Source organism: Sus scrofa, chromosome 6 (genome assembly GCF_054392235.1).
Source record: "Sus scrofa isolate SSC_HxYL_T2T_F1_AM1 chromosome 6, Sscrofa_HxYL_maternal_Yorkshire_Landrace_v2.0, whole genome shotgun sequence".
Lineage (NCBI taxonomy): Eukaryota > Metazoa > Chordata > Mammalia > Artiodactyla > Suidae > Sus > Sus scrofa.
This window is the reverse complement of record NC_139388.1, coordinates 76,893,936-76,914,337: the sequence shown is the minus strand read 5'-3', so window position 1 is coordinate 76,914,337 and position 20,402 is coordinate 76,893,936. Positions and strand designations below refer to the sequence as shown.

At 44.9% G+C, this 20,402-nt stretch overlaps 1 protein-coding gene across 20 annotated transcripts in view; it reads right to left on the bottom strand.

Moving 5' to 3' along the window:
• Positions 1–20,402, bottom strand: part of VPS13D (vacuolar protein sorting 13 homolog D) — a 256,641-nt gene that overhangs the window by 145,344 nt on the left and 90,895 nt on the right. For 7 of the 20 annotated variants that reach the window (XR_002344906.2, XR_014807064.1, XR_002344909.2 and 4 more), the window contains 11 exons: positions 17,093–17,215; positions 14,587–14,661; positions 10,996–11,101; positions 9,649–9,801; positions 7,671–7,806; positions 6,528–6,575; positions 4,635–4,785; positions 4,334–4,544; positions 2,262–2,509; positions 621–812; positions 183–309 (listed from right to left, as the gene is read on the bottom strand). Coding sequence is in view for 6 of the 20 variants with exons in the window: in XM_021095374.2 (XP_020951033.1) it covers positions 183–309; positions 621–812; positions 2,262–2,509; positions 4,334–4,544; positions 4,635–4,785; positions 6,528–6,575; positions 7,671–7,806; positions 9,649–9,801; positions 10,996–11,101; positions 14,587–14,661; positions 17,093–17,215 (1,570 nt within the window). In the remaining 14 variants the exon portion in view is untranslated. The remainder of the gene's footprint in view (positions 1–182; positions 310–620; positions 813–2,261; positions 2,510–4,333; positions 4,545–4,634; positions 4,786–6,527; positions 6,576–7,670; positions 7,807–9,648; positions 9,802–10,995; positions 11,102–14,586; positions 14,662–17,092; positions 17,216–20,402) is intronic. The other 13 variants (XR_002344908.2, XR_014807067.1, XR_014807066.1 and 10 more) reach the window with 3 other exon arrangements.

Below are 20,402 nucleotides of genomic sequence, written 5' to 3'. Positions count from 1 at the left end.
CAATATCAAATAACACAGAAATTAGATCCGAAGAAATCCCATTAAGTCACGGTCCTATTCTCCTGCCAAGTCGGGATTGTTATCTACGGCATATTTCTACTTACACGGGGATACTATAGCCTCTGCTAATTTCTCCCTTCCCGAGGAGCTTATTTCCCCTTCCCATAAAAAACTGTACTCACAGGTTTGGCTGCTCTTTGTCAGCGTAGCAGAATAAGAGAGGGCTCAGGCTCCGAGCCAGCTCATGTTCCTCAAACTGGCCTGCGGCATCTGTCTTTGCATTGTCCTGTCTGAAGATCAGTGGGAGCCCTTTAGGAAGGAGGGGAAAAGTTTATATCAATCCCACCCAGCATATGCAAGGTAGATATAAATACTGAAAGGAAAAAAAAATCACCAAGAGGGAAAGATGAGGAAAATTGAATGTATTTAGTGGGCTCGGTCATTGTCCAAAAGGACAGTCTTGACCATGATTAAGCACTTCTTAGGGAAGCAGGAAAATTTCGGCAGCTTATACGGTTGAGGTCATCTGTTTGCATTGGCTCCATTTAGTTAGCTGAGCGAATAAATCTGAATTCCCACGACCGCCTCCGAAGGCCGACTTGAGCAGCCTCTGTACGTACCTGTTTTGTTAATCAACCAATACGGAGCAGAAATGAAGATCTTTAAAGATCCTTCTGCTCGACACACAATCCGGATGGTGAGGTTCAGCTGCCGCCGGTTGACGTCATAGAGTCTCATTCTTACCATGTAGTTTTGGGTTCCAGGTGGAATGAGCAATTCTTTACAGAGTGGGAAGTTCTCCAGAGACACCCCTAAAGAAGATAAAAGCTATTGTCTTTCTGATCGTCAAAACAGCCCACAGCCAAATTAAACTGGATTCCTTCTGGAAAAACACTAACTCTGTATTCAACCAGCAGAAATCTCATTAGAATGGCCATCTTCCTTTAGCTGGGATGAGAATAAATATGAAGCAAACCAGATGGTCTAGAAGTCACACCAGGGAAGCTGGACTGCATAATAATTAGAAGAATGAAAGTACCAAGGAGTTATCAAGTACAGCTCTGATTATTAAGAGTTTACTATACATCAGGCCCTCAGCTGGGCATCTGAACCCAGTAAAGACAAGTATAGGCTAAGAGTTAGCGTTCTGCAGCCTCACTGCCTGGCCTCAAACTCCGAGTCTGTCCTTACAGCTGCGGGATGTACGGCAGCTACTTAGCCTCCCTGTGTCTCATCTGCCAAACGCGGATGACAACAGTACCTACGTCGTGGGCTTCTTATTAAAAATTACGATCCACGTAAAGCACGAGTGTGAAGTTGAGGAGCGCCTTGTGGGTGCACAGTGATGGGATGGGGGGACTTCTCCACCTCCACGGGGGCTCAATAAATAGTTGTTGAAGAAATATTTAAAGGTCAGAGCAAAGACTTATTTTCTTTAAAACAGACCACTAGCATTGGCCTATTTTTCTTTTCTAAATTAGGCTCATATTCGAAAATGTAAGCTTATCACCATGGGACACAATGCTGAGGTTCAGTGAGTTTCAGGTTCCTCATCAGTAAAACGGGGATGACGGCTATCTCTCTCCCTGAAACATCCATTGTTATGAAGATCAAATGAGATGATGCAGTGAAAAGGTACATATCTAAGGCCTTATGTCTTTTAACAGCCTTAAAGAAACATACTTCCTGTCCCAAATCCAGAAGTTTCCTGTTGCTATAAGTGCTATCAATATACTGACAATGACTCTCTGTCTGGACTTCACTCCTCCCTACAAATGAAAATTACTTGGTGCATTCACTATTCCAAGCCTCAACGTCCCCATCCATAAAATGGGACACATAACTACTGCATAAGAATTACATAAGCTCACGTGTGTGAAAGTATCTGACATACTGCATGGAACACAGCACGAGCTGAGCAAACATTTCCCCCTTTCCTGAAAAGAGGAGAGACAGATGATTTTGTTCATTCCACACCTGGTAAAAAGCATGGTCTGAAAAGACAAAATGACTTCCTTTAGTCACACACCAAGTGAACAACATAAGAAAAACGGCTGTGTTGACTGCTTACTCTGTAAATCTTTTGATTTTGTTCAATTTTTTTTGTTTGTTTCGATGATTTTCTATATTAGTTTTGCTCCTTTGAGCTGGCTTATTGAGATACGACATGTGCTGCAATTTCTCCAAAATTTGCCAGATAGTCACGAAATAGCCACGGACACTTTCACAGAATTATTGCAAATAACAGGCTAAGTCCTTACCCAGTTCAATGTTCTGAGACGTATCAGCTGTGTGGAGAGCCACCTCCTTGCCAGGTTTCAGTGTCCCGTTAATTGGCATTCCTTTAACATAAAAATCAAGTTCACAAGGCAGCAAGTTGCAGATGACCACCGTTGGCAGGAGATAGATGGTATGCCCAGGCTGTCTGAAAATCTGTTTCGCGCTGTCAGAAAAGATGTTGGAGGGCATGTAATCCGGGTAATTCTCTTTCTTTATGGCCACACAAAACCTAGGATGACAAAATGGTGTAAACACATCAGCCTGAATGAAGAGCTTGAATGGTCTCCGTGGCTGAGTATGAGCAATAACATTCAAATGGTACAATAATTTAGTAAGATACTGGCAATTTTCAATCCAAACACATTTACTACGGCATAATCAAATCACAAAAAAGTACAGATTTTAAACGTTCACTTTGATGGATATTGGAAATTATATTCACCTCTATAACCACCACACCAAACCAATTAGAGAATATTTCTCTTACTCAAAGTTTCCTTGAATCCCTTTTCAATCATATTCTCTCCCATCATGCAAGCAACTACTTTCTAATATTTCTCTTTATATCTTAGTTGTGCCTGTTTTCGAACTGCATATAATGGACATGATATAGTATGTACTATTCTTTGTGTCTGGGGTTTTTTTGCAAAACATTAAGTTTCAACAAGATTCAGCCATATGTTATATCATCAGTATTTCATTCATATGCCAATGAGTGAATATACCATTTTTTAAAAATTCATTATCATGTTGATAACCAACTGGGTTGTATCTCCGGATCCATTTAGTGAGAATGGAAATCCCAACACACTACTTCCAATCCATGACCTTGGTGATAACCATCTTCCCACTTAATTATTAGGTCTTCTTTAATAGCTCTCAGCACAGTTTTGTAATTTCTAGGATATAAGACCAGTACCTCATTCTTTAGACTGATTCCTGATTAAAATTTGTTGATGCTATTGTAAATGGTATTTTTAAAATAACATTTTCCAATTGTTCATGGCTAGAATACAAGCATATAATTGATTTTTATGAGCTGGTCTTGAATCTTGATAAATATATTAGGTCTCATGTCTTTTTTTTTTTTTTTTTTTTTTTTTTTTTTGCATTTATGGAGATACCCGATCCTTTTTCTCTTTAGTCTATTAATATGGTCGATTTAAAACTTTTATCAATGTTTAAATGTTGAGCTAATCTTACATTACCGGATAAAGCTCACTTATTCTCTATACTCTTCTATAAGATAAGCGAATGCTTATCTTGGCTATAAAGGGAACTAAAGCTGATCATCTCTAACCCAAGTAAGTATAAAGTCTAAGTTTTTTCTAACCTTGTGTGGAGTAACACATCACTAACACTCTTCAGGAGGGGCAAAGAGGAATCTAAAGGATAAGATAATTTTGTCAAAGTCCCCAAGAAAAGCCTCTACTCAGTACATGAATCCTCACCAGAATTCCTTTGAAATCCGTCATTTGAAAAACTCCCAGCCCTGGGATTTCGTTTCCCAATTAGGAAAGGGAACTGGTCCTGCTTTCTTCTTCCCTCCCTGCATGTCTTCTCATCCTGATGCAGTCAGACACATTTCCAACCATAGGTGTGTGAGTAGTGGGTTTGCTGGTTGTTTCTCCCATAAATATCAGATGATAAGCAACGACCCTTGAGTTGCTGGTTAATCCTTGAGTTCTTATGAACACAACACAAGAACTTAAGGAAAAGGAACTTAAGGGTTTTTCACAGAGAACTCTATCTAGTCACTTATGATGGAACATGATGGAGGATAAAGTGAGGAAAAACAGTGTGTGTGTGTGTGTGTGTGTGTGTGTGAGAGAGAGAGAGAGAGAGAGAGAGACTGGGTCACTTTGCGGTAGAGTAGAAACTGACAGAACACTAAACCAGCTATAATGGAAAAAGTAAAAATCATTAAAAGAGTTTAAAAAAAAAAGAACTTAAGGGTTTTAAATAAGCATAACTGAATCATTAAGAGTTCTTAGAGAAAGAATGAAGAACAAAAAAAGGCAAAATTTACAAGCCATTCCTGCACCAGGCATACCTGAAGAAGCGGCTTTTCTCCGTGTCCATGGAGTGGCACTCTCGCTTGCTGCTACTGACCTCGGCAGTCTTCACGACATTGGTCCAGTGAATGGGAGCCTTGCAGAAAAACACCCCCAATCCTTTGGGCCGGGCCTGCAGCCGCCAAGAGGTGAGGTGCAGCGGCACCGCAAACGAATCGCCGGGCATGATGGCAGGAAGCACCACGGGCTCTGCCACAGAAACACGGGTCAGCACTGCCAGGCACGGTGGCCCACCCCAAAGCCCATCTCAGGAGAAAAGGAGGAGAAGGTAGGACGTACTGTCTGGAGCTGATGGGCTGTCCAGTCTCAGTTCCATTGGTGTCTCAAGTCTGTTCTTCACAATGAGGGCCGAGCGGACAGTGATCACTTTCCGAGCGCTGCCTTCCATGGTCACCGCGAAGACCACCCGGACAGGAGGGAGGGAAGAGAACTGGCAGAGAGAGAGAGAACGAGAAAGGGCGTAGTTGTGCTTTTAACAATATGCAGATTACAACAATATTGATAAGAAGGTCTATATCTAAAGTGTCTTGGAGTTCCCATCGAGGCTCAGCAGTTAATGAATCCGACTAGTACCTAGGAGGATGTGGCTTTGATCCTGGCCTCGCTCAGGGGGTTCAGCATCTGGCATTGCCTTTGTGAGCTGTGTGTAGGCTGCAGACACAGCTCGGATCTGGTGTTGCTGTGGCTGTGGTGTAGGCCGGCGGCTACAGCTCTGATTCAACCCCGAGCCTGGGAATCTCCATATGCCACGGGTGCAGCTCTTAAAAAATAAAAAAAAAGATATGGTGTCTTATTATTAATATAGCTCTTCTGTGAAATGAGCCATTAAACCTAAAACCACTCAGCTTCAATGGGAGTAAATAGCTTCTAAATACAGACTATTAGAACAACCAACTAGACAGGTGTTTGTATTGGTATGCCTTTCACAGAAAAAAAAAATGTTTTTTTCTAAATGTCACACAATTTACTCAATTTGCCTATACTCTATATATTGACAAGCTTCCCCCCCAAAAAAAAAACCATTTATATTTCAAAGAACTTTAAAAACAAACTTCTTCACAATAATCTTCTAAGTTCCATTCAATAATCATTCTTTTTATGAACCAGACATCCACACTGAGAAACTCAAGATAATGGAGGGAAACAACTTCTGTGTTGGGTGGAGCTACCGCTTCCTTCTTCCATATGGTCCTTCACACGTTCAACACACACTTTGTGCTGCTACTATGTGCCAGGCATTTTTTCAGTACAAAGTCCCACATACGTATACCGAAGAGACAGTGTCTGGAAATATTATTTCTTTTTCTTTCTTTCTTTCTTTCTTTCTTTTTTTCTTTTTTTTTTTTTTTTTTTTTGTCTTTTTGCCTTTTCTAGGGCCGCTTCCGCGGCATATGGAGGTTCCCAGGCTAGGGGTCTCATCGGAGCTATAGCCACCGGCCTACACCAGAGCCACAGCAACGCAGGATCCGAGCTGCATCTGTGACCTACACCACAGCTCACGGCAATGCTAGATCCTTAACCCACTGAGCAAGGCCAGGGATTGAACCCGTAACGGATATTAGTCGGGTTTGTCACCACTGAGCCACAAAGGGAACTCCTTCTAGTATGTTTTTAGAGGGACAAGAACCATCACCAAAGCTTCCACTGACCCAGCCAAGTACACTCGGGAGGAGCTAAGGCCCAAGAACAATTATTTACAATCCAATCTCGTTGCCTCCCAGCTTATCTGAAATGTCACATTTTAAAACTTACTATGTGGGGGGAGGACAACTTGTAAGAAAAAACAAATCTGAAAACAGCTTTCTAATGTCATCTTGTGGTGATATTTCAAAAGTCAAATGGCGGGGGGGGGGATCTTAGTATTTTTCATTCTCATTTACGTTCATGACCCTTGAACTAAAACCTGTAAGAGATGAACACCCCTACAAAGGTTGGAAAGAAAAGGAGATCTTGGATCAAAACTTTTGCCTTTTCTCTCCTTCCCTGTAGTATTCAGCCTCACACGGCAAGTTAGGTGAGCTTCTTGTAAAAGGAAGGTCATCATTACTAGAAAAGGAAGAGACCAGGTCCAGTCCTAGGGTCCAGGGAGCCTCCAGAACTATCTGTGCATATGTGGTTCGGGCACAGTGTGCACACCCAATAAACACAGCGACGCAGGAGAAGCATACTCACATAAACCTGCGGATGAATAATATTTGTTCTGCTGCCTGGGCTGCCAATCTAAAAGATTCCAAAAGCCAGAGAGTCAGTACAGACCTAAGAGGACAGGCATCGTTAAATTCAATGACAGTGTACTTTGCTTGAAAAGGTGGTGTTTATAAACACTCTTGGGTAAAGTGTGGTCTACTATGAAGAGAAAACACCTTGGAAGATATGAGAAAAGCAATATTCATTTTACAACCATTCAATACATAGAAAATCTCTCCGGAAAGCATCAATACTATAGAAAGGTATCTCTGGGGAGAATTAGCCCTTTTATTATTGGGCATGAACTTAGGCAGAAAAGTAATCTTGAAAGAAAGAAAGTGTCTTTTTCTGAGAAACTGGGGGCACAAGAGAGGCACGGTGCAAAGAACACTGTTCTCTGGGAATATTTTTAACGAAGCCAGCAAGCCTGAGGAAAGCTACAACCTCGAGGCCCGTCTGCGCTGTCCTAGTCATCACTGGCTACGCAGAGATGAGCGCAGTTCCCCCAGGAAGGACGGCGGAATCTGGCTGCGATGCCAGCCTCCACCTGCACATTCTGGTCACGGATGCTGCCTGCTAGCATGGCCCAGGCTGGCCCTCCACCCCTAGAACACAGGCTGGGGTAAAACCAGGACAAGGGCCTGTGAGAGGATGCAAGGCCAGTCAATAACCCACAGTGGACATCTGTCTTTAGGCCAGGGAGGAGGATCTGGAGACACAGAGCTAGAAAGACCAAGGAGCAGCATTATAAGCCCTGTCAGGGAGACAGTACATAAAGGAAATATAATGATACGTCAAATGAAGCCAATATATGCTGGGCAAACGCTTAATCTGCCGGCTGGCACAGGTGAGTATCAAATGGACTGGCACAGGTGGGGTAGTAAGTGTTAATGCCAATTTAGATCTGGTTTTTCTACTAAAAATCAGCATTCTCTGGCTCATCTACATAGTGACAGCCAGTGCCTGTGACTGGCCCCAAATAATCTTAGGTACTCTTCCTAGTGCTGGGAGAAATAACAAGAAAATTTCGCCAGAGCACAGCTATTACAGGCCCATCTGACTGCCTGGATTTAAGGGGGTGTGGCCAGGGCACAAGTGCCAGCAAACACCTTTCCCACTGCCACGCACCGTGGAGGAAGAGGAGTTCTTATCCGGCGCAGCGTATCGGAAGAAAGTCCCAACTTTATCCACAGACACGGGGCTCACTTGCTCCCAGCCATTTACTCGCACTTGCAGCTGATGAATCCGGAGGTCATGGGTGTGCCTGGCGGGCAGAAGGGGGGGCGGGGGAGACATTAAGCACAATCCTATCAAGGAAAGAGAAGTACAAACAAGGCCTGAAACAGGATTTACTACATAATGATGTAAAAACCAAGGCGGCTAAGCCTTTTCGCAATGACCTAATGCGAGGGAAATCAAGAGAATGCTTTAACTGGGTCTTATACTTTGCAAGATTGACAAAGCCTGAGCAGGAGTGGCACTGCCCTTCCTCATACAACCCTGCGGATCTGTGAACTAGCTCAGGTCTTACCCCAACGACCTCTACCTCAACCTTTATAAAATGATGACACCAGGGAAAAGCATTTCAGTGGGGTGGTAACGATGCTGTACTAGCAATTTAATCATGTAACCACACTCTTGGAAATGCTTAAAATGACATTTGCTCCTGGGTTCTTTTGTGGAACCTCCTGCTTCTCTGAGAACCACAGTCACTGGGCTTCCGTCCTACAGAAAGTTAATGAGACACGGAGCCCTCGGAGTTGCAGGGCTGAAGCGCTTGGCTGAAACCGCAGGGGAAGGCAGCGGGCAGAACAGAACAGGAGGAACGGGAGGAAATTGCACATTTACTTCTATTTTAGATGTTGTCTAATTCAAGCCAGAAGCCTGAAATGGGGAACTCAATTTGAGGCTGACAGGAAGGGAAGTGGGGAGGGAGGCAGGAAGCGGGGTACCGTGTGCCAAAGGAAGGGGCGGGGGAAAGAGCCAGAAGAAGGCACTTATTTTGACGAATTCAAGCAGAACAGGGCGACCTGAAATGGGTTAAAACATAGAAACTAAAACAGAAAGGACAAAAGGGCCAAACCCCTTCTGATACCACAGAAGCAGTGCTTATTAAGACATAATTAGCTTCCCCAGGAATTTGGTGGAACAGAAAAATGCTCAGCACTCATCCCCGGAAATTCTACTGTGGCTTCCAGGTACACGTGCCCAGCAGAGAGGGTTTTTTTTTTTTTCCTAAACCATTTTTTCCCTGAAAATCACTGGAGGCCCACGAGTTCAGAACTCCTGCCACCAGGGAAGGACGCACGCCAGTGCAGGGTGTATGTAGAAGGAAGATGTGTCTGATTTGGGAGCAGGTCTGCCCACCAAGAATTAAAGCACCGTGAACGCCTATGACACAGAGGGCTGAAGCCAGTCTCTTTAATTTCAGATCATGAGGCTCAAATGCTAAAATCTCAGCCTATTCACTATCCACTGGACAGCCCTTCCACTTAAAAATGTCTGCAAATAAAAGAACATTTTATTGCACATTTTATGACCTCTCGGTAACCAGACACGATGTCCTGGCACAATTACCCCTGTCCTTTGGCTGGCTGTTTTAAGAGTGGATCAGTTAGCCGTCTCCCTAGATGAGTTCTCCTTATCCTCCTTAATATCTGACCACCACGGGCTCTGTTTCCTGAAACCAGCTGCTTGCTAAAAGGGCTGTGTGGCACATGGGTATCTTAAAATCGAAATCAACGTGCCTCGATTGACCTTTTGGGAATACCATGTCACCGCCACACGGTGACAACCAGGCTAGGATACAATGAACCGGAGTGTTATGACTGGTCTGTGCTTCAACCAAACTGTAATGGAACACACTGGGTACCATCTCAGTGTCAAATAAAGGGATGATTCTCGGAAAGAAATGCATTTTCCAAGACAGCAAGACCGTTAGGATCTTGTTTTAAAGGAAAGACTTGTTTTCTACACGCCTTTTAAAAACAACACATTAACAACATCATGAACAAAGGAAAGAGAAAAGGCAAGACGCTAGCTAGGGACCATTACGCCTATTACGTCTACGTTTTCTCCTCGAGGCTTGGGCTGGACCATGCTTTACCTGTGTCTCAGCTTTCCCCTTGCTTCAAATTCAAAGGGAATCTCTTCACCCGTGAGGACTTCCCGCCACTCGCTAACATTGTGAGCATCGTCCAGAAGTGTTCCGTCCCCTTCTGGAACCATCCCTGGACTTCCGCTGTGAGACAGTGCAGCCCTGGAACCAAATCAGATGATACAAGCTGGTCCCTCTTTCTTTCCGCCTCTCTCTCACCCAGGGCTTGGAGCTGGAAGCAGAAACCCTCCCAGAAGGCAGTTCACGGCAGAAAGGCTGCACAACCTGGGACCAAAGATGAGGACGGAAGAGGCCAGCCACTCGCGTTATCCGCACGATCCGTCACAACGTACTGGAAATTTCAGAACCAGCCAAGGCTGTCACTGCATAGGCGCTAGCCTCCAACAGCGGAGTCTGGTACACAGGGGGCTGTGTAAACTAAGTTAGGACTTTAACAATAGTAGTTAAGGACTACCTGGAATTTAAGAGACCTGCATGATTTTTAAAAAACAAAAATGTCTCCTCCAGAGCATGACTGTACTTGGTGGAGGCAAAAGAAATACAGTCTCAAATCCGTTGATTCTGTTACTCATTTCCTACACTCCGTTACCTAAACTGGAAAGATCAGCCTGCATTTGGAAAATGGAGCCAAAGTCTAAACAGGCAGGAAGTTGTTAGAAGGCGTCCTCACTTGGCTTAGGTAAACTCTCATGTGTTCTCCCAACTCCACCCAGTTCCATCTGGACTGAGGTCTATTTTCAGTTTGGAAGATAATACGTGTGTGTGTGTGTGTGTGTGTGTGTGTGTGTGTGTGTGTGTGTGTGTGTTAGAGGTGGGTATGAGGTGTTTTCAAAGCGGTTTTGGAAGAAAACTGGGCAAAACATTTGGTTTCATAACCATATACAAATTCTTTTAAAAGGGAATGGACAACATATTCTTACATATGTGTATAAACTCAATCACTTTGCTGTACACCTGAAACTAACACTGTAAATCAATTATACTTCAATTAAAAATAAATTTTAAAAGGGGGGGAGGGGCGGAATGGGGACCAAGGAGAAATGACGGAATGACTTGGGCCTCCCATCCTTAATTTGCTGGCTTTTGCTTTAAAGACAAGGGATACCAGGATCAAGATCACTACTTGGATTTTCGTACTCGGGACCTACTTCTCTGAAGACAGATTCTACAGAGAACCAGAACCTCCATCATACATCTCAGCAAGACAGTGAAGTTACCGATGCAAAGCGTTCAATCCCAAGAGACTCAGAAGAGCCTGCCGTGCTCTGCTGGCCTGGTACACAGGCGCCAGGGGTGGCAGCGATGGCTCAAGGTGACTGATGAAGTGTTCCTTACCTGGTGGGCGTGGTGGTCAGGGTGGCAAACCACAAAGTGCAGCCGGTGTGATTCCTCAGGGCAAAAGGCACGAACGGCTGCCGGCGTTTGGGTGCTTTCATCTCTGCTGTGAGCAAAGAGAAGGCCATCAGCAGGCGCCTCGACCTGTGCAGCAGAGACCCTCCCCACCCCTGGAGACAGCGCCCCCAAACCGCCTCGTGCCAAGGGGCTGAAGGTGGAGAGAAAAGGGCAGGAACTAGCGCAGGTGTGTTGTCAGGACAAGTGGGCCGTCTCCACGTCCCCCGCTCCTGCTACGAGAGACGCAGTCCCCAGGCAGCTGGCTGTGACGTGTGACGACTCCCACCCCACGGCCTCCCCCAACCCTAAGGACCTTGTCTTAGAGGGCGTCAGGCCTACCATGGCTGGCACCAAGAAGGACAGAGGAGTGGATCCCCACGACTGCCGGGAAACAAACCCTAGATCGATAACCTGCACTCAGCAAGACACATGCTGGTTTCAACTCCGTCCAGAGCACCTGTACTTCAAGGATGCCTCCCTTTAAATGAGCTACACTTGAGTCATTTAACACATTCTAACAAAAACGTGCTTTCCTAGGCTTTTATATGAATGGTTGTAGGTTTTCCTTCCTGGAAGATCAGAAATACACTGTCCCAAAGCTTTTTAAGGGGACTTTTTAGGTTTTTTTCTTCTTTTCTAACACAGACATCACCACCGGCTGCAAGGAGGCGGGTGCCGTGGGGACGACAAAAGGAGCACAGACACGATTTCCCTCACCAAAGAGCTTCTCGTCAGGGAAGCTGGAAAGACACACTGATCAATACGAGACTCTAAGGAATCGAAGTCTAGGGAGAGTCTGACCTGACTGTGCAACTGTAAGCAATCAGAGTGTGGAGGGACTGGGGGCCTCCAAGCACCCGGGCTGCTAGGGACCTGCCGCGCTCCGATGTGGGAGAGAGCGCTGGGAGCACAGAGCTCCCGGCTCCCACCAGGACCACACAGAGAGGGAGGTGGCAGCGCGCACCACAAAGGCAGCAGCCACCCAGGGCCGGGAGCCTCCTGGCACACCTGCTCGCACCACATGCCCCACCAACAGAAAGGTGTCATCCTCTGTGTCCAGCCTTAAAGCACAAAGACAGCCTGAGAAAGACCGGGACCCAAACAGTCTGCAGCTGCGGAGAAAATGACATCTAGAGGTGACCGCAACTGCCAGCTGAGAGCACTCTGGCACGATTCCACTCAGTTCCAGGACCACATGCTTCCTGCCAGCAAAAGCAGGAAGGCAAGCTGCCCCAGAGCCGCCTCTCACGTACGGCACGGGCAACGTCTTAAGTCGGTGTCACGCCTTTTAAAAAGTAATCCGCCTTTTGTCTTCCCTTTGTAGCTCCTTAAGTTGTCAGAAGTTGGTGCACTGGACATGGCACAACAAGGCGTTTCAGGTTAAGGCAAGTTCTGTTTTGATGAGGACAACGGCTCAGGGCGTCTACACCTGCTCCTCCTCCGAGTCTCCAGTGTGTTCCCACAGTTTCATGATTAGCTTTTAGAAATGCCCCAGATGTGTCTACAGGTAATAACCTCTGCCTAGAATAGGCCCGTTTCTCATCCCCATGGCCTCACTTAGTTCCTAAGGTTTTCATTTAAAAAAAAAAAAAAAAAGAGTTCACCAAGTTGAAAATTAAGGAGTAGCTGTGAGGCTGCTGACAAGAGCAGAGGGGGAGGAGAGAGTTTAAGAGCTGTCTGCAGGGTAAACAGTACTCACTGTGGCACCTTGAAAGGCACCTCCCTCTCCCTGAGAGAGCGGCTTTATTACAGTAGAAAAAGGACCCCGGAGGAAAAGAAGCCAGATGTGCTTTCATATCCCACTGTGAGCCAGACTCTAAGTTTCCATTTACAAATTAGATTTAAGAAGAACAGGTGGCAAATGGCTTTGATCAGGCTGTAACACAGACTAGAGTGCTAGGGGTCTGTACAAAGACAGTGCCGGTAGATTGCTCTGCATTTAAACGGCCCGGGGCAGGCACGCTGCTAGGGTCCTGGAGCTGCTTGTGCTAATTACACACAGCAGCAGGGACTTCGGCAGCCCACCTCTTAGGGAAGAACACATGGAGGGCTCACAAATCCAAAGTCAACACCCGGTGACAGGTCCGACATCTTCCACGCTAGGGTCCAAGTCAACGGCGTACGTGCCTTGGGCACAGCAGCAGAGAACGAAATTCTCAAGTCCGCCCGAGAGAACAGTATTCCCTGGTGGCCTCAGGAAACCTCCTCTAGTGACCAGACCTAAGCGATTCACAGGCCCAAAGAACCCAAAGCACCTCACGTTCAGGTTCAGCTTAAAAGGCTCCAGCCGAGGCAGTGTCTCACCCTGTGGACCCGCTCGCCAGGGTCGTCTGGCCGTTGTCATAAACAGGGTGGGTTTTCGTGCTAAGCAGCTCAGTCCATCAGAAAGGACCTCGTTTGTAAATCGCAAGAAATGGATTGAAGTCCCAGGGCTGCTACTAACTAGTCACGTGAGTGAAGGCAAAGTACTCAGTCTCTCCCAGCCTCTGCCCCCATTAGCTAACCAGGAGTAATGGCTGCTTAGCCCCCAAGATTAAATAACAGATACAGAAAAGCTTAGAAGCAGAAATCCATGACTAAGCCAGGAATCAGTCATGGGTTTTGTGAGCCCTCCCCACAAACATCCATCCTGGTATAAGACCTTCCCACAAAAACCCAGAATAGCGTCCCCACGTAGGAATACCCCCCCTTCTAAATGCCTAGTTAAGGAAGCTCAAGAGGCCTTTTTCACAAAATATATCATGACCCAGGACCTGGTGGTGTGAGCCCAGGACAAACACGAATCATTCAGATTAAATTGCACTCCTTGAAGTTTGTGATGTTTTTCTCTCCTGTTTTACTTACCGGACAAATGCTCAAGGAACCGTAAAGGGTCAGAGGTAGAAACACAGACCGTTCTCTCTTCTACCTCCCAAGAATCGCAATTCATTTCCAAAGAAATTCAGATTTGTGTCTAAGCAATTATTTACTGAAAAAATTCTTCTTAGCTCTGTTCCTGATCATTACAGCTCCTATTCTGCAGTTCTCCCATGGCACAGAGGGTTAAAGATCCGGCATTGTGACTACAGTGCCTTGGGTCACGGCTGTGGCATGGGTTCGATCCCTGGCCCGGGAATTTCCACATGCTGTGGACGCAGCCAAAAAAAAAAAAAAAAGGAGAACTATTCACTGCGTAGTCTATGGACAAAGGTGTGCAGCACTGCTTGATGGACAATGGCTTTCTTCCGTTTTCAATCTGAGACATCCCCTCTAACTGACAACGGATGTTTCTGCATCACACACGATGGAGTTGATTCCATTTCCGCTAGACTTAAAGCAGCGGAGGAGACAGAATAAGACTCTGCACATCGCTTCCTTCTGATATAAGACGCCACGTTGTCCATTAGTTGGAAGTGATCTTTCCTGCTACTCCAGCAAAGCCGTTCTCAAAACTGGGTGGATCCCCACTGAACTCCCGTATTCACAGAAAATCGATGTACAAGGCAGTTCTTAAAACAGGAAAATAAAGCAAGCCCTCGCTTGGCTGTACTGTACCTCTAGCATAGATCTGGTGCTCTAGGTTAGTCAGACTGGCTGTACTCCTAGTTCTAAGGTAGACAAGGGGGAGGCCTGGTAGACAGGAGAGACAAAGTTAGAGGGGAGCATAAATACAGTGAAAAAGAAGACTCATCTCCAAAACATAGCACAAATAGAGCACATTACAAAAACAGCGAGCAGCACGCAATTAGAGGATCATCCCTGCAGTGGTTCCCAAGAGCTAAGGAGGTCGTGGATGCGGTGAGCGAGACAGTTTTCGTGCTGGCTTTCACGGCAGAGGCTGTGTCCACAGACCACATGCCCCTTCTTCTCAATCAGGGAAAGAAAACATACTCACACTCACTCGGCCAGAATGACCAGCCTTTGGAGGACTGTTAACCTAAAGCATGTATGTTCTTACATGGCACGGAGACGCCACCAAGAACAGTCAGTACAGAGGTTAGTGGAAGCTGCTCCGTTCCAACGGGAAGAGGCAGTAGCACAATGCTAATCCCTGACGGGTCTCAAAAACTTCAGGGAAAGAGTCAGTCTGTGTTCCAAGCTGAAACAATCTCTAAGGCGTTACCTCATGGTATTACTTCTATTACAAAATTAAACAAGGACATTTTCAGAATATTTAGTTTTGGTATTTCCATAAAATGTCCCTGAATACAAAACAAATGAACTGAGGAAGGTGTCACTGCAGGTTTATCTGCAGAGTCTCAGCCCTTACTGAATAAAGCCAACAATTTTGCCAAAAATGAGGCCATTATTTTCTTTCCCCAGTTAAAGACACAGTGAAAAATCAGTAGCTTCCTTAGGTTGACTTTCATAGTAAGAACCTCTATTTCATTTAAAAGGAAAAAAAAAAAAAAGAAGCTCTGTTTCAAGGGCTCATTTTGAAGCTAGTCAATAGGAATAAAAGGCACACATCTGAGGGAGATGTGACTAAATATTCTCGAATAAAGGCTGAAGGTTTGTGATCAGTTCAACAAGATTTAAACCTATTGACTTTCAAAACAAATATTTTAGTAGGCCTAGTAAGAGGCTATATTATATATATATAATCTGCTATTCCACAGTCCAGAAATTCTCAATCAGAGGTTTAGAAATTTAGGTATATTTGCTTATGCCTAATTAAAAAGACCTGTTACACCTTTGTAAGCCGAAGGAACCATAAAAATATGTAGGTAAATAAAAATCCAGCTTTAATTTAGCACATGCATTTAACATAGATAAGGTAGCTTAACCATAATATATTAATACAGTTATTTCTTAACTATAAATAAAGAGCAGACTTTAAAATAAACGGGGAGGAGAGCAGTGGGAGAGGGACAAAAGAAAAGCCTTTCATCAGAACCCTGAAGATGAGGCCTTCCTAGTGTTTGCACAGAGCCTGGATTTAAGATCCCTCTGCATGAATACAATTTTCAGAAACACACTCTCTAGGATGCATTACATAATACACAGATTGTTTAGAGTCTTCTGGGGAGACTGTGTCACATTCTCTCGACACACATATTGGGGAGGTTAGAGGAGGAGCCAGAATTGAACCTGATGATGTCTGAAAAGCCCTGGCTCCTAAGCGATGGCCTTGAGACCCGGAAGCAAAGCCTGGGGAGACAGAGAGCAAGCAGAGCTGACATGTCTTTGTCCCTCCTTCTAGAAGTACAAGGCAGAGAGACAGTCCTTTGATACACCGAGGAGAGACGAACCGGTTCCAATACTTCGTATACTAAGAAAATCCATCTTCCCCGCGACACGTCTGCAGACCAGATGGAATAGCTAAGCATTCACGAGCTACATGAAGTCCAGCCACGACTCCCCAAAGAAACCACACTGAAAGAGCTGGGGCTGAGCTGAATTTGGATGATGATGGCTTGTGGAACAACTAAGGACCACGCAGTTGGCCATCAGAATCTCCCCAGCTCTGAGGAAACCAGAGCTCCATGGTGAAGCATTAAATAAGGAAAGAAAACATTGTTAACAGAGAACAAACTGGCTCCTCTTTCTTCAAGAGGCTGGGTATTTGATTCTTTTGTAAGTTACTAACAGTACAGCCCACCCCTCCCTGAAACAATTGTTTCCACATGGAAGCCTGCCCTCCCTCGCTTCAAGAATACATCCAAACTATCTCTAGACTTAGGAAACTAAAAAGATGCCCTTAAAAATCCAGTCCAGAAGTCCAAGCAATTGGAATGCTCTGCTGAGAAAAACACACACTGACCACCAGCTGATCCAGATGCATCTCCAGACGCACCGGTTCGTGTGCAATGTGACCAGAATCAGGAACCGTGGGACCACAGACCCTTCCTCTCCCACAGTGCTGCAACTAGAGCTTGTATTAAAAGTCCAGCATTCTGTGACAGAAAAATGTCCCTTGTAAAGACTAAAATAGAACTACAGAAGACAGTCAGAATTTCCTATAGGTTTTTCCATAGAAAAGGAGGGTTCTATTTGCATTTCTCAAGGAAACGTTAAGTCAAAGGTGATTTCGTCAAACATCTGCAGGGAAAAATCTTACTTTGTCCAAAGCATGGAGGATCCACTGAGGAGCCCATCCAGTCTTCCGACGTGGTTGAATCTATTTCCTTGTCCTGTTTACAATAATCTGCCATCCACGACTCCTTGGTGCTTACATACTGGTCTAGAAAAGAGTCCACAAAGATATTAAGAACAGAAGAAGAAAAAAGTTGAGGGTTCAATTCAGATCATTTCGATTCAGCAAAATAAGCTTTTATCAAGTGCCTGAATAAATGCTAGATTCTGAGAATGCTGGCCCCCGAAGAACCTCATACTCCACTGGAAGAAATTAATGTTAAAACAACCATCACCACAAAACCATCCCACAATGTGAAAGGAGCTAAAACAAAGATACAAGTAAAACGCTACGGGGAGCTCGTAAGAGGGAAATATCTACTCTGCTTCGGCAGAAGTGACGGAGTACACACCAAAGCCTGCTGCCACCTTCAGAGAGGTGAGGCCCTTCGATCTGGGTCTGGAAGAGTAGGTAGGGTTACCAACAGGATTACGGAATCAGGGACATTCCAGGCACAGACAAAAGCATGTGCAAAGACTTCGAGACGTGAAAGTGCATGGCACAGGAGTTCCCATTGGGGCTCAGAGGAAACGAATCCGACTAGTGTCCACATATCCACAAGGATGCGGGTTTGATCCCTGGCCTTGCTCAGTGGGTCGGGGATCCAGTGTTGCCACGAGCTGTGGTGTAGGTCGCAAACGCAAACGCGGCCCCAACCCCACATCACTGAGGCTGTGCTGCCAGATGGAAGCTGCAGCTCTGATTCGATTCAACCCCTAGCTTGGGAATCTCCCTATGCCAAGGGTATGGCCCTGAAAAGCCAAAAAAAAGGAAGAAAGTACATGGCCCAATTAGGGAACACAACACTTTGTGTGACTCTGGTTCAAATGCTGAGGTAAAGAAGTCTAGAAAAGAGAACAACATTCTTTGTGAAGGGCATGGCATGGCACACTTAGGGACAGGGTTTGGAGACAGAAAGACCAGTTAGAGGCTATAAAAAAACCACTAAATTCAGGAGGCTGAAATCCAGCTGACAACTCTTCAGGAGTGGCTTTTACTGGGAGAGCAGATTAAAATAATTATGCACCACACCTGGACAAAGACCTTTTATACTAATTATACTTTCATTTATTTATTTTGGCCACATTTGCGGCATGTGGAAATTCCCGGGCCAGGGATCGAACCTGAGCCACAGCAGTGACAACGCCAGGTCCTTCACCTACTAGGCCATCAGGGAACTAGTATCACACTTTTTAAAATAAAAATTATTAATTTCTAGCTTTCAGCTCCAAGATGTGGCTACAGAAATGATATCTGAGGAGTTTCTGTCGTGGTGCAGCGGAAATGAATCCAACTAGGAACCATGAGGTTGCGGGTTCGATCCCTGGCCTCGCTCAGTGGTTTAAGGATCCAGCGTTGCCGTGAGCTGTGGTGTAGGTCGCAGACACGTCTTGGATCTGGCGTTGCTGTGGCTGTGGCATAGGCCGGCGGCTACAGCTCTGATTCGACCCCTAGCCTGGGAACCTCCATATGCCATGGGTGCGGCCCTAAAAAGACAAAAAGACAAAAAAAAAAAAGAAATGATATTTCAATACTAGGAAGTCACAGCAATGCTTCTGGTTTTCAGCACAATATTAGAAATAAAGAATTAAAGGTCAAAAAAAAAAAACCCAGCTTTACCATTGACAAGAATGTTTTTTAGAAGATTTTTTTTTTAATAGTTATTTCCCCAATACAATTTTTTTTTCTACTGTACAGCATGGTTGACCTGGTTACACATACATGTACACATTCTATTTTCGCACATTCTCACGCTCCATCAGAAGTGACTAGACATAGTTCCCAGTGCTACACAGCAGGATCTCATTGCTTATCCATTCCAAAGGCAATAGCTTGCATCTATTAACCCCAAATTCCCAATCCATCCCACTCCCTCCCCCTTCTTCCCCCTCACCCTTGGCAGCCACAAGTCTATTCCTCAAGTCCATGATTTTCTTTCCTATGGAAAGGCTCATCTGTGCCTTATATTAGATTCCAGATATAAGTGATGTCATGTGGTATTTGTCTTTCTCTTTCTGACTTACTTTGCTCAGTATGAGAGTCTCTAGTTCCATCCATGTTGCTGCAAATGGCATTATTTTGTTCTTTTTTATGGCTGAGTAGTATTCCATTGTGTATACATACCACATCTTCCTAATCCAATCGTCTGTCGATGGACATTTGGGTTGTTCCCATGCCTTGGCTATTGTGAATAGTGCTGCAATGAATATGCGGGTGCATGTGTCTTTTTTAAGGAAAGTTTTCTCCAGATATACGCCCAAGAGTGGGGCTGCTGGATCATATGGTAGTTCTATGTATAGATTTCTAAGGTATCTCCATACTGATCTCCATAGTAGTTGTACCAGCTTACATTCCCACAAACAGTGCAGGAGGGTTCCCTTTTCTCCACATGCCCTCCAGCATTTGTTATTTGTGAACTTAGTAATGATGGCCACTCTGACTGGTGTGAGGTATAGAAGATATTTTTAATTAAATACTCATCAGAAATATCAATGGAACCCTTTGTATGAGATAAGCTTTTGCACTGCTCAAACTTTACCTAGATATCCAGATGAACAGATTACATAAAAAACAATAGAGGAACCAAAATAATATAAACTCATAAGGTCAATTTCCTATTAACTAGGTGATATTAACATCCAGCAAATTAGTGGATGAAATAGGCCAATGTAGAACAGTGGTTTTAAAATCTGGGGATCGATAAACTTACGGTCTCATTTCACAATACAGTCTCTCCATCCTACTCTGACATGGAATGAGCCAATGGATATTCTATGAGCTACTCCAACACACACACTGAAGGGAGTTCACAGGTTTGCAGTATAGAATGAGTTTTGCAGATGGGAGGCAAAACTCACAGATACAGAGGGCCAACTGTGTTCTTTGTACTAGGCCATTTTATATAAGGGACTTGAGCATCCACAGATTTTGGTGATGGTGGTGGGGTTTGGTGGGGGGAGTGAAGGGGGGCTGCTGGAACCAATCCCTGTGGATGCTGAGGACAATTAGGGTATGTTGTCACTCAAAGAGAACTACAATGTTATCAAAAATCAGATTGTAGAGATCACTAATGCAAACAGTGAGCAAGTTTTATAGGGAAAGTCGGCTACCTGACTGTGTCACGTTACTCTTCCTTCGATGTAAAGAAACGCACAGCGTGGTTCTGACGCACCGCGCCAGAGAATGTACATTTCAAAAATACTTGTGGAACACACACCATTGGCTTGGCAGCCCT